General features: G+C 38.1%; 2 protein-coding genes across 2 annotated transcripts in view; both read right to left on the bottom strand.

Annotated features, from left to right (window-relative positions):
• LOC138003321 (alcohol dehydrogenase class-3-like) overlaps positions 1-7,545 on the bottom strand; it is an 18,463-nt gene extending 10,918 nt beyond the window's left edge. Inside the window, exons 1-4 of the mRNA XM_068849324.1 lie at positions 7,422-7,545; positions 3,035-3,278; positions 1,458-1,545; positions 1-122 (exon numbers count right to left, since the gene is read on the bottom strand). The exon at positions 1-122 is cut by the window's left edge and continues 11 nt beyond it. Coding sequence (XP_068705425.1) covers positions 1-122; positions 1,458-1,545; positions 3,035-3,278; positions 7,422-7,442 — 475 coding nt within the window. The 5' untranslated portion in view covers positions 7,443-7,545. The remainder of the gene's footprint in view (positions 123-1,457; positions 1,546-3,034; positions 3,279-7,421) is intronic.
• Positions 7,546-8,070: 525 nt separating this feature from the next.
• LOC138003325 (solute carrier family 25 member 16-like) lies at positions 8,071-13,237 on the bottom strand. Its single transcript, XM_068849330.1, has 9 exons — positions 12,894-13,237; positions 12,444-12,536; positions 12,168-12,227; positions 11,601-11,674; positions 11,091-11,151; positions 10,398-10,586; positions 9,515-9,671; positions 9,303-9,371; positions 8,071-9,202 (listed from the first exon to the last, which is right to left on the bottom strand). The coding sequence occupies exons 1-9, from the start codon at positions 12,946-12,948 to the stop codon at positions 9,025-9,027; spliced, it is 936 nt and encodes a 311-aa protein (XP_068705431.1). The 5' UTR covers positions 12,949-13,237; the 3' UTR covers positions 8,071-9,024.
• Between the last annotated feature and the right edge of the window lie 328 nt (positions 13,238-13,565).

The raw sequence follows: 13,565 nt of genomic DNA, 5'->3' as shown, positions 1-13,565 counted from the left end.
AAATGTCGGCAACCACGGTGTACTCACTAAACGTACTTGTACCCATAAAGTGGTACAGGGTTTGTCCTTTGCACGAAAATCTTGCTGTCCCATCAGGCATTACACCTTGGCCTTGAGTTGCTCTAAAAAAGAAAGGAACAGTAATGCCACTCTGTTTAATACAGTCAAGTACCTGCGTCAACTCTGAATGGGAACTGGCAGAGTGTTGTCCATCTTCCCCCCTTCCTTTGGTCAGTGATATCTTTGGTGCGTATTTAAGGCAGATTAGTAATTAAATAGTAATTGGACTGAGTGGAGTACAATTCAGGGAGTACATGTAAAATCACTCGCAAAATCCAGAATCCAGAACCAGATCCAAATCCCGAATCGGAATAAGAACAAGAAAGGTCGATGATATGCTGGGCCCCGTTGTTCGAAAGCCGATTAACTTAATCCAGGATTAGCATAAACTTTGGTAAAATGTTTTCAACTTTTAAGTGCATCTTTCTTTTGATTATTTTTGGTTTTCAAGATTGACTTCCTCTAATGTAAAATTGTGCCAAATATCAGCGTTGTACAACATTTGGGAGTAGAGAAATAAACTCCTTGGTAATTTTTAAATCTGGGATTAGCGTTAATCGGCTTTTGCACAACCAGGCCCAGTTGTTTTATTTCAGATAAAAAAGTTGAATGAAATAAATTTAAAATTTTTTATTGTGTTCTTGAGGAATGAGAGAACACATCCTAATTTTGTTTCACAGGCATGAGAAATAGAGATTTTTTGTGGACTTCAAATTGGCCGCCCCTCTACTAGGTTTTTTTCAGGGGCTTTGGACCTTGTTTTTGTGCATTGACTACATCATTCCAATGCCCTTTCTGGCTGTGTTTGTCGTTTCAACGGTGCATCGGGTGTTATTCCAATAAATAAGGTGAATTTCTTTTGTCTTTTGTGGACTCCTTTCATCCATGGCTTCAGTAACAACTTCGCTCCCACCCCATCAAGGGACAAGGAGAAGTCTCAATGTCAATCATTTTCATACATGTAACTTGACCAGTTCAAAACAGAAGTGACGCCAATGGTACGAACTTTGTAGCGTAATATAACATTCAACTTTTTCAGCTGAAAAAAACAACAACTGGATATCATCAGAAATTGTAAATGTGGCAAGTAAACTACATGTACAAAATAGTTGTTGTTCTTGAAACCCATTGACTCCTGGACTGCCTTTCACTGAAGAGTAAAATCGTCTGGCATTAAACAGAGTAAAATCTAGCAAGTCTCACTCACAAGAGCCTGTGGTTAACGGGATTTTGAGTGGATGTACATATAGAAGTCGTTAAATATAAGAGGTTTTTTGGCTTTACCTGGTAATTTTTTTTCACCCTTTGCATCTCAGTTATGTCACAGTCACTGTGTTAATGAAATTGAATGTCATACCTAATACTCTTTAACATCTAATACTATACCTAATACTCACCTAATAGTGCTACAAAGATTAGTCTTTGGACTTCTGCAAAACTTGCAGTCACCACATTGAGGGATATATAGGGGTATCACATGATCACCTAAGAATAGTGAAGCAAGCTTACATGTATTATTACACTTTATTATACGACTAGCTCCATCAGCGGGCAAGATGAACCAAATGGTGCGCTGTGATTGGCTACCCAAGCGGGCAAGATGGAGCTATCTTGGTCCCACAAGATGAAACATCATTTTGGTGTTTTGACCAAGCGTGTTCGGTCAAGATGGCTGGATATTGGTCTTGTTCTTTTTTTGCGTGTTTATGGACCAAGACGGAAAACACGCAAAAGAAAGAACTTGGCCAATATCCAGCCATCTTGACCTCATGCTTGGTCAATAACCCATATAAATTATATAGCTGTGACTCATTAAAATAAATCATATGAATTTCTGCACCAAAGATGGATTTAGCTGGGAAGACTTGTTAAGGAACTGTAGCCAATTTGCCTGTTAAGATACAGATTACTACCCTGGGTCAAGGTGTTATGTAAAACAACCTCAATACAGTATGAGCACAAAATGTCAAGTTTAAAAATCTTTAGCAAAGGAAATGATGTGGCTATGTTAATGCACAGTAAAAAGTCACAAAATATTTTTGAAAGACACATCCTTTTTAACAATTTCACACATGGGTAAGACACCCTTCGATGACTAAAATTTCACATGTAACCAATGATACAGTAAAAAAAAAATTCACATGTAACCAATGATACAGTACTGTAAAATAACAGAGTGCAGATTGTCCATTGTAAAAAAAAAGTTTTCCATCTGTTTACCAAAGTCATTATTGAGTCCTGTTGACAGAGGTCAATGATTGGTTTGGTGAGGATTTGGTAATACCCCATTCTATTAATTTTGCTTACAATTTTAATTGACCGTATAATGTATAACGTATAATGATCGTATAATGTATTTATATTTTATAGTTTCTTAATATTTCTATATTTAATGTTTATTAATATATTTGTTTTATTCTAATCTGTTTTGGGGGTTGCCGTATATGAGGATTCAGTTCTTCCCTGGCAGCACCCTTTTTGCGATGTTCTTTGCAAATAAAGTTGTTATAAATAAATAAATAAATAAATAAATAAATAAATAAAAGAAGTCAGGAATCAGGCATAGCAATCACCAGTTCATTACCCAGGTGAAGTTTCATTCATTCCCTATCCACCTCTGCGTGGTTTTTCTTGGATTCTCCAGATTTCCTTGCTCAAGAAATCCAAATCCTAGCTAATTATATCTGGCAGTGGTGATATACTCGTCTCTCGCCTTGCACTCATTGAGCTGCAACCTTGAAATTTAGTCTTTGACAAGAAGGAGAGTGATCTGTGCAACTTATAATTACCACTATGGTCGTACTAATATACTAGACTAAGTGCAAGATCTTCTACACTTATGGGAGCCAAAGCAATTTCTGGACCCCAGAGGTTTGTTTGAAGAGTCAATGTGTCAAATAATTATATAATTGCCTGTGCAACACAAAGGACTAACTGTTTACAATACCGGTAATTACACTGTATCAAAACAAACCTGGTTTGACTCTTGTGACTTCTTCACCAACACTTTCAACAATGCCACCACCCTCGTGTCCAAGGACACAAGGAAACTTGCCCTCTGAATCATTTCCACCCAAGGTATAACTGTCTGTGTGGCAGACACCAGTTGCAAGTATCTTGATGCGAACTTCATGTGCCTTGGGTGGTGCCACCTCAATTGTTTCAATAGAGAGAGGTTTACCAGCCTCCCAAGCTACTGCTGCATAGCATGATATCGGCTGTCAATGGAGAAGAAGGACATTAGTTTAGTACAAGCACAAGTGAGGAGAAGGAATCCAGAAGGGGGCAAGAAGAAAAAATTCCCACATTCTGCATCCTGATCTCTGATTTCCTTTCTCCTATTCAAACTAATCGCCCAATCCTTTCTTAACCAGGGATCGCGTTAACGCAGAAATCGTGCATTTTTACGCAAATAAAATCCAAAAAATGCATGATCGAAATTTTAATGCGTCCCAGGACGCAAGGCACTGACTTAAATAACTCACACAACTTGCTTTGATTTGTCAGTATATTCTGTTGTTTGTAAAACTGTTGGAGCGATCTGTGATCATAATTGAAGTTCTAAGAAATGGGGTTTAAAACATCTAAAAAGGTTAAAACTAAATTTTCGACGACCTTCTGCGGTCTTCTTCAGAGGAATGTACTCTGCAAGTCACTGAATGCAAAAATATAGCAAAAGACATCACTGTTCATTGCTCCTAAGGGAGGAAACCAGTGATGCGTAAACCCTTGGAAAGGGTGCTCTTTCATTAACAGTGTTCTTGTCCAGGAATGAATGTAACGGCTCTAGAAAAAGCCTTTCTCGGCCGTTCCTATGCATATGCGTCAATATTAATTCCAAGGTGGTTACTCTCTTTTTCTCATAATTTAAAACATACTTTTTTTCTTGCAGAGGGTCACCAAGATTTTGGGACCCCCAAAAAATGCTTGGGACCCCAATTTGGCCTAACATGCGGGTCCCAGGACCCAGATTGAAAAATCCTAGTGCCATCCCTGTTAACCCTTTCACTCCCAAGAGTGCCACTTATAGATTTTACTCTGTCTAACGCCAGACGATTTTACTCGTCAATGGGGAACGCCACATGGGTGAAAGGGTTAACTTTCCTCCCCTCATGGCAAAATCCACTCCTTTGGGGGAAAAACTGCTTTTGCTGTAGGTGCATACCAGTATTCATAATTTCAACCCCTCCCATTGTCAAAACCAAAGGAGCAAGAATACCGCACAGGTCCCTAATTAATTATGCAGATGCTCCATGTTTTATAAAAACAAAAATGATTGATTTTGCGACTGAAATTCAGAATGTTTTTTTTTCAGGAGTTTCAAATCAGCTTTGTCATAGGGCTCACATTCTCATATGCATTGTCCTTCGAAGATGCGACTTTTGTATACTTTTTCTTGCCAAACTTGGACTCATCCATCTTAAAAGTTGTACCAGGATTGGGTTTCCGCACCAAGGTTTGGACATTTCACAAATCATGAAAGTAAATGGCTCTTTGCACTACTCTCTACACCGCTCATGATAGGCTATAAAGCTAGGACAATTTCCAACTTTTCAAATCTTGCTTGCCCACACTATTACTTCCATAGCCATCTTGATTACATGTATTTCGAAGAAACCGTTCGATTCAAAAGAAAGGAAATGTGAAACAATTTTAACTGCAATGAACTTGTGCACTAAAGTTTCCAATAAAGGATGCACCAATCAGAAGAAAGCATGGTACACTCTTCCATGCAGTGAACTTATAAGTGTGCAGCACAGGGAATAAAGAGAAAGCAAGTCACAGGACTGAGACTATTATAGTTACCTTAAACCTACATGTACAGTAAACAGGGTCTTTTTATATAGTCCTATTAGGGTTAAGGTTGGCATTACTAAAGGGATGGGGTTGTTTCAATTAAGACTAGTAAAACAGGGATCTCTATTAAACCTACATTGTATAACCTACGTTTCATAGGTACTCAGCATAGCACGCATGTATAATTACTTATCATTGTTAATCGTAAATTGACGACCAGAATTCAACCTTTGTAATGAAGAGGTTTACAGTGGATCAGAGTTCAAGGCAAGCTGAGGGGTGACATAAATGAAAGAAAAAAGGCAAGTAGGGTCTGGCGTATAAGGACAGGTTGAAGAAATACATGTCAAGAAAAAAGCTGGGATGAAAAGGAGCAAACAAGGTGAGAGTGATGTTGGGGGGAGCCAGAGAGAGAGAGAGAGAGGGAGAGAAATTAAATCCATTTTTCTTTATTCCGTAAGTACAAATCAGCCATGTACTGTATACATTAGATATGTCTGGGTATACACACTATTGTACAAAACAATAGTACAATGCATGGGTTAGGGTTAGGGTAAGGGTTACATGTATGGTAAAGTAGGGACCTGTACGGAATCATTCCTCCATGGGCGGCTTAGTCAAGTGTCTGAACAACAACGAAAGACATGTCTTCTCTTTTCCAAGACATCTCCCCTCTTTGTCTTTAACTCATTAACCCCACTCTCCCCCCCCAGGCCAATGACGAGTAAAATTGTCTAGCATAATTTAAGTCTCACTCCTAGGAATCAATGGGTTATAGGGGACCAGAGGGTGTAAAGTGCAGGTTGCAGTTCATTGTTTTACCATAACTGAAACAACCCAAACCTTTACAAAAAATAAATGTTAACCTTAGGTTATACATTATTTTTTAGTCCTAATGTTAGCATTAGTACCCTGGGTGCCAGAGGAATTTTTTTTCAAGGTCGAAGAGAACGCTCACCGATTCTAAACCAACAGTCCAGGATGAAAAAAAATGCCTCTGGTCGCACAACCCCAGAACCTCATTTCCATGCAAAGAGAGTTCAGATTTCTCGCCAAACCAGTTTTGGCCGCCAAGCTGATACTACTTCCCATGGGATGCAATGAAGCGATTACAGTGATGGCTATTCATTTCAACAGCTTTCATAATTTTGGAGCAATTTTAACGACATTGAATTGATTTTAGGTGTGTAAGATTGATTTGATAAAATTTCTTTTCCCTCAGAGTGAAACTTTGTTGTTGAACGTGTTTAAAACAGGATACTGTAATAGCAAAGAGCGGGGGATCACTACCTACATGTATATTGCAGAATGGAAGACTTTGAAATGCGAGCAACTTTTGTCCGTCCTTACCATTTCACACCAAAGCTGAAACAACCCAAAACTTTACTAATGCTAACATTAGGCCTAAAAAAAACAATGTTAGCTTAAGGTTAGCATTTTTGTAAAGGTTTGGGTTGTTTCAGTTATAGTAAAACAATGACCTGCAACCCTAACATGCAACTCCGGCTGCAACCTGTACTTTACACCCTCCGGTTCCCAGATACAGTTGCAACAAATGTTGACAAGTCAACTTTTTTAGTTAATTCCCCCGACCGCTCTCAAACGAGCTTGAGTATCTACAAGCGCTCTCATGCACGAATCTATAAGAAAAATAATTTAACTACAATTAAAATGAACACTGAAGCAGCACATAGACCACTGAAACAGTTTGGCCTTTTCCTGTCGGGCCATAGTCACGCAACGCTGCTTGTTGCAACAGCTGTGGAGAACTGGCTTTTCGATTTGTCTAATCAGAAACTCCCTCAAACATAATGTCCAATCAGCGAACCAGGACAAATTCTGTCCCAATTTGATGACATGAAAATGAGGTTCTGGGGTTGTGTGACCACAGGCATTTGAAATCGCTGAGCGTTCTCTCCGACCTTTAAAAAAAATTCCTTTTGGACCTAGGGTATAGCATTAGTAAAGGTTTGGGTTCTTTAAGCTTTAAAATATTTTCCCATTCCCATAATGCAAGACCATGCAATACGTTTTAGGGGATTCTTTATATAAAAACAATGTAAATTATTTACCCTTGGGACTGTATCATGCTTCAGTGACCAGGATATACATTGAAATGCAAATAAGCCCCCAAAGTGAACTATATTATGGGATTTGCGAAATAGCGAAAGGCGAACCTACAGTTTACATCCTCCATAAAGCGGAAAGGGGCTAGGGCCGAAATAGTTTCTGAGTGGATGAAAAACCTCATTGTTCTGTGAAACGTGACTCAGTTTAAATTATACATACATTTAAAGTTGGCCACGCGCTCTAGACTTTTTCTCCAGAAATTAACTTAACAAGGGATGGATACAAAGTAAACGAAAATGCAGATAGAGGCGCACAATATAGGACAATAAGCAATTTTAAGATTAGGTACTGTTAAGAGCACATGAGTGTGAAAGCATACAAACCAGAGATCGAGACAAAGCGAACGTGCACCTGTAACAGAATACATGTAACCTATCGAAAATGAACAATTTTGTAGATCCAGACCAGACTGTATACTGAAACAGATTTCTTACCTTTCCCGCTGTACCAGGCATCGTTCAAAGAACGCTGAAGTATCGCAATGGTTCGGAGACAGCAAGAACATACAAGGTACCGAAAATATGAACTCTCAATATCCCACAAACCACTGTGGTCAGAAAGGGGGCGAGGAGGAGGAGTGGTTGGAGGCTTGGCGGATTGTTCCAAAAAAATAATTACTTTTTTCCTGAAGAAATCGCAAAAATAAATAGGCGCAAAACTACTAGATCGCCTGAAAACCAGTGCAGGACCTCGAATGATTTAGATCAGCGTCCAAGAGATGGCGATTGGAGTGCTAAATATATCTTCTCAACTCGACAGCAACATTTTAAATGGTGCTCTTCATTTCAGAAGTGTGCGTTTGCAGTGTAAGTGAGATGTGCAGGTAGGCATTGGGATAGTACATGCAGTTTTGCCGTTTTCTGGATAAAGGCAAAAACGGCTGATTTTCTAACTGGGGAGTCCCCGTCTAAAAATGTCAGGAGTACTATACTGTGCACTAAAGGAGGGTAGAACAATAAATTATGAATGCTTACGGTGTTCAATTGCCAACAATATAGAGTTCTTTCAAATTTTTTTTTTTGGGGGGGGAGGGGGTGATTATTTAATAGTATATTTAGCAACTGAGAACCCAAAAGGACTGCATTTGAAGTATAATTAACTTTATTGATCTTATGCTAAAATTGCTGCTTTACAGGAAACAAATATTACAGTGCCCCAGTTAAAGTTAATGAGTGAATCACTATTTTGTTGCCAGTGCGATACAAATAAATTATTTCTATCTTGTAAAACGACAATATTATTTCAAATAAGTTTGGAATGAGCAGCTGTAACCTTCATGTAAAAAAAAAAACAAAGAGAGCAAAGATAGCAAGAAACAAATGGGGTCTGACGCTGACTGTTTTTGTAACATTAAATACAACGTTAACAGAAACTTACGCAAGGCGTTTTGACCAAAAATCTCCCGCTTCATTGGTTTAGAGTGACCAAAAAACAATGGTTCTTACTATGTCCATCCCGACTGCAATTTTAATGTTTTTTGAGAAAAAAAGATATTCAATTCCATTTTTTTTTCCAAATTAAGTTATAAGCAGATTTAACAGACAATAAAGGTAACTAGTACATCTGCATAGCATTGATCATAAAATGCTACTTTCCTTTTATATTAAATACTTTTACACAAAATGATCTTTCAAAAAGGGTCTTTTGTACAAAAGGATCATTGACAAAATCTTCAGTACCAAAGGCAATATTCTTCTTCACATTAAAAATTATTGCATTATTGCATTATTAAAAACCATGATCAGCTCCAATTAAAGCCTCAAGTCTGTTACCTTTCTGGAGCAAAAGTACATCAGAAAGGCTTGAAGCAATATAGGCATTGGTCTAGAAATTGATAGGTGGCAAATCATCTTCAGTAAAGGAGAAGAATCCCTATTGTAGCCACAACCAACATTTTGCTCTGTGGCCAAAAACTCATTTTGAGTTTTTTTAAGCTGAGAGCTCCTGCTTTGAGTCATTTGTTGCTACTTTTCCTTCCATCACTTGAATAATGGACTTGTTGTTGTTTGTCATATTTTCCAGTCTCTGAATCAAGACTTACTCACTCCTTCCTTTGAGTGTGCCATCATTTAAGAGCTGCTTGGTGACCTCATACACACTGAACATGACAGCTACTTGTGGCACCACTCTCAAATAGTTGATTGAGAGTCCTCGATACAGTCCTTTTCTTACACCATCCTCCATGTACACCGTGATGAAAGTGGTGATACAGCCACTGACAAGACACAAGAGAAGACAATTTGACTCAATTTAATAACAAGACAGAACATGACGCAAAAAGAAATTGGTAAAGAAAAAACCTCATCAAGTGCTACCTGTATTTGTAGCCATCAATCACTACCCCTGCAAGCTGCATTCTTCTTCTTACAACATCTAAAGGATACCTGCAAAAGAAAAATAATGTTCTTAAAACTAGAACAACAAAGATATGGGGGCATGCTACATGATTATCTACTTGTTTACATCATACCTCGATCACTTATCATTATTGGTACAATTAAGTAGTTGAAACAAGTATAAAACTTACGCCACTGTCTGTGATGTTGCTCCAGCCAATGCACCACACACCAACCCTCCCAGGGGTGACAGAACTGTTTCGCCTGCCTCCTTGTTACACTTGGACAATTTGCCTTTTGTTGCAAGGATGGCTTCTTTGAAGGTTTCATATGCCAAGAACCCAAACCCTGGGGACAATGCCAAGGGAGATTATTTTTAGTTAAGTCACACATATATACAGGGCTGCTGTGGCTAGAGCTTATCCTAAGCTGCATATTGCATGGTTTGGCGACTTATAGACCCTTGTTTCCACCGGCTTTTGAGTGATTGTTTTGAATTTGATTGTGTGACAAAAAAAATTTGTTGTCAGCAGGTGATGACATTAAGTGACTTAAATATTAAGACAAACAGAGTAATTTGTAGCAAGTCTGAGACATTTGGGAACAAGCAGAAATGACGAGATTTGTTGAAAAAGATGTGAAGAGACGACACTTCTGCCCTCCTTGGAAAGGTCTCAAGAAAGGCAAGGTAGGGTACACTTTCTTTTTTCAGGGGGAGAAGAAGGTACTGGTAACAGAGCCAGCATTCAAACTGCTGAACACCAAGTCAAGCATCATTACACTAATATTATTGCTACAAAATCATAGCTCCCGGAGAACTAAAGTACCAATTGAAAGGTAGTTTAAAAGGAAAACGTTGGCAGAGTTAGACTCTGAAGTATTGGTGAATCACTTGCACATATTTATGACTAATTCTTAACTGGCATTGATTTTGAAGTCATCAATAAATTATTTGAATGATAATAATTACTATTATTATTGAAGCTTGATTTAAACATGATTTTTCGAACTAGTTAATAAAACAAAGAAGAATCTGCCAGACCAAACCAACAAATTATTTACTAATTCTCTTACCCACAGCAGGTATCATGGAGACTGTTGTTGCTCCATACCCTTTGTAAAGAGCACAGAATCCTCCCTCTGTCACAAAGATCTGACGGACAGCATGACAAACACCACAGTAGATTTTCTCATCTGCCACTTGGAATGCCAGACGTGAACGCACTACATCCAAAGGATAGGTGAATGTACAGGCTGTCATACCTAATCCATATGTAAAAAGGAAACAGATCAGAATGTTGTAAGTGAATTGGTGCAATTAGCTACAAAGTTGATTCATCAGTCCTCCACTTGAATTCAGGATATTTGAAGGCAAATCCAATTGGTAGTCAGAGCAATGACTCTAACCTAGGGCAATTGCATGCAAATCTAGAGACCTTAACAACTAAACCATGCTGTCTCTATTAAAAATGGGCTGTCATTATTAATTTACATCAGGCTTTTCTCTTGAATACTATTACACAGTGGAACTTTACAGTTTTAATACCATGGATGACAATGACTCTTCATTTTGACATGAAATTTCAGCATAAATTTATAATTTCACAATTTTCATGTTATTCTGTCCACAGCCACGTGTTTGCCAGTTTTTAAACAGCTAAATTGTTGAAGACTAACGGCTCAGGAAACTATCAGAATGCACGAAGTTATTTGTATTTCATTACACATGCTAATAACAATAAATTATTATTGTTTATACTGTATTACCTGCAAGAGATCCAGAAATAAGCTTGCTTGCAGCACAATTATCACAAAGTGGAGTCAGAGCCTAAATGCAAGGGGATCAAGTTTAACAAGACTTTGAGAAACAATAGCAAGATTTAGTTTCCCATTTTGTACTCTAAGAATGTAGTTACGAGAAATCAACACTTGTGACAAGGCCCTAGCGGTGGTCACAATAAATAATGCAAGAGGATGATCCCACAATTAATGGTGATTTGACCAACAGAAAAATTATTTTGGGAAAATTTTGGGAAAATTTCTCCTTTTTGATTACAGCCTTTGGAGATATTTATTTTCCCAACAATACATATGGGCTTGTAAATGCAGGTTTTGTTCATCAGGATGGGGCATAATAATTATTAATACATGAAGCACAAGCTACAAGTCAATGAACAACCTTCTCACACACACTGGGAGCCATGTTAAGCCGAAACCCGCAACAGAAGAAACCTCAAGGTGCAGTGAAATTCTAATTATGAAAGTTATAGTAGTCACCTTCTTGTATTGTTCATAGGAAACAAACTGTAAAGCACCATAAGGAAACACTCGCAACATGAGGGCACCATTCCCTGAAAATTACAACCAAAACGAAGTTAATATGTCATTATATACACACACCTTTCATTAGTATTCAGCAAGGTTCTCTTGTTGTCACCTTACACCATGGGGTGCAAACTTACTTCTTTTTCTAACCACTGTCTACAAGGGATACTAGGGAGAGATGGGAAGGTTAGATCAGGAGACACTAAGGGGAGGGATGAGGGGAGCAAAATAATAAATAATTAATTAACAGAGACTAATGCTTCACCACTGAAACATTATATTGCTAAAAAAATGTGATGTGCATAATTTAATTAGTGAATCAATACCCTTGAGAAATTTCTCACAAATCAATTTTTCTTTGGCTTCGTAAAGCAAGCCTTGACACCAGACCCACTTACAATCACATCGGTTGGAACTACGTTTTCTCACCAAAGAAGACACACCATTGTCCCCATTATTTTCGATATTACATGTATTCACCCAACCAAAATCAAAGGGAACAATTTTTAATATTCATACCTTTGTAGTAACCCAAAGCGCCCTCTTTCTGATAAATGGTTCTTAGAGCATGTAGAACACCTAACCAAAAAAATAAGATAAATGAAACAATGTGATCAAATGAGCCAATGACGTGGTATTTAGGGTCTGCGTACGTGACGGCTGGTTCTGTGATCAACGGTGTTCCGTGAAATTGGAATAAACGATCGCATTTATATAAAATATTACTAGATCAGTTCTCATATGTCCTACAAACAAACCGCCTAGGTTTCAATAATAGAGTGGGCAGACACTCACCCATGTTTTTGTAGTGCACGTTCTGAGCTTGAAAAAGTATTTTCAGTCTTTCCAAGGGAGCTGTTGATGTCTTAGCACAGCAAGTTGAAACCCCTGCAAATGGAAACCGGTCATTAAACGTGGAATAATTCGCGGAATCGTGATACCGTGTACGTAAGCTTAGTTTTTATATTCGTCTTTTGTTCAGAGAAAAACAGATGAACGGTAGCTTCATCAAGAAGACCACGCGCCACGAAAACTACACACTAAAACTGAGATTATATATTCGCTTTAGCAAACGAGAAAATAATAATTCATTTGCTTGTCAAATTATTGACGAAAGTTTTTTGCCAGAAGTACCCATGGGGTACATTTTGCCTTGTTTGCATGCATTCCCCATGGCGATGTCCCTTACAAACTCGTGACATCTTTTCGATTCGAGAAGAAAAGAATATAAAGAATAATACTTACCTCCGGCAAGAAATGTCTTGAGGACATTGTCCGCTGTGACTGCTTTTGCTTCCATTTCTCGAGCAGAAAATCACGCAAAAGGACCTTGCAAGCTAAACGTCTGCTGATGCCTTAAAACTACATCGAAATCCCCTGCTTCTGTTCCATGTAAAAGACCTCAGAAATTGCGAATAAAGTCATGCTTTGATTCGAGAACAACACGAGTTTTCGACAGAGAAAGCTGCGATGAGCCTTATCCAGTTCTTCCTCCTCGGAAATAAGAAAATCGGGAAGGTTTCCTAAGGTTTGTACATTGTTCAACGCGAACATGTCGTATGGCACGGTCACTGTCACGTATAAAAACACAAACACGTTGTATTGTCCACGTGGAAAAAACACTTTTGTCACATGTCCCAATATTTTGTTGGTTCACAAAACTACAATAATAAACAGATAAGTAAATCCCAAGGCTTAAAAAAAAGAAAAGTATTCGGTCGACTCCTACTTCTTTATCTACTTTATTACTCTTCAACACTTTCCTATCCAGAAGACATAAATCTTAAGCAAGTTTCCCTCTTTTGAATTTTTGGTCCATTTCGGTCACGTACATGTGGGTTTTGCTTTTGATAGAAATTTAATCGCACATCTAATGATTTGGTGAGCAATTCCAAAAAAATCTCCCTTGTCTACACA

The sequence above is a fragment of the Montipora foliosa genome, chromosome 5, assembly GCF_036669935.1.
Source record: "Montipora foliosa isolate CH-2021 chromosome 5, ASM3666993v2, whole genome shotgun sequence".
In the NCBI taxonomy this organism is placed as follows: domain Eukaryota; kingdom Metazoa; phylum Cnidaria; class Anthozoa; order Scleractinia; family Acroporidae; genus Montipora; species Montipora foliosa.
The sequence above is the reverse complement of the archived record's forward strand: the minus strand, read 5'-3'. Positions and strand labels throughout refer to the sequence as shown.

Coding starts and splice junctions, on each gene's coding strand:
- LOC138003325 (XM_068849330.1), bottom strand. CDS start 12,948: ATGGAAGCAAAAGCAGTCACAGCGGACAATGTCCTCAAGACATTTCTT. Junction 11,675..12,167: donor CGCTTTGGGTTACTACAAAG/GTATGAATATTA, acceptor TGTAATTTTCAG/GGAATGGTGCCCTCATGTTG. Junction 10,587..11,090: donor TATTTCTGGATCTCTTGCAG/GTAATACAGTAT, acceptor CATATGGATTAG/GTATGACAGCCTGTACATTC.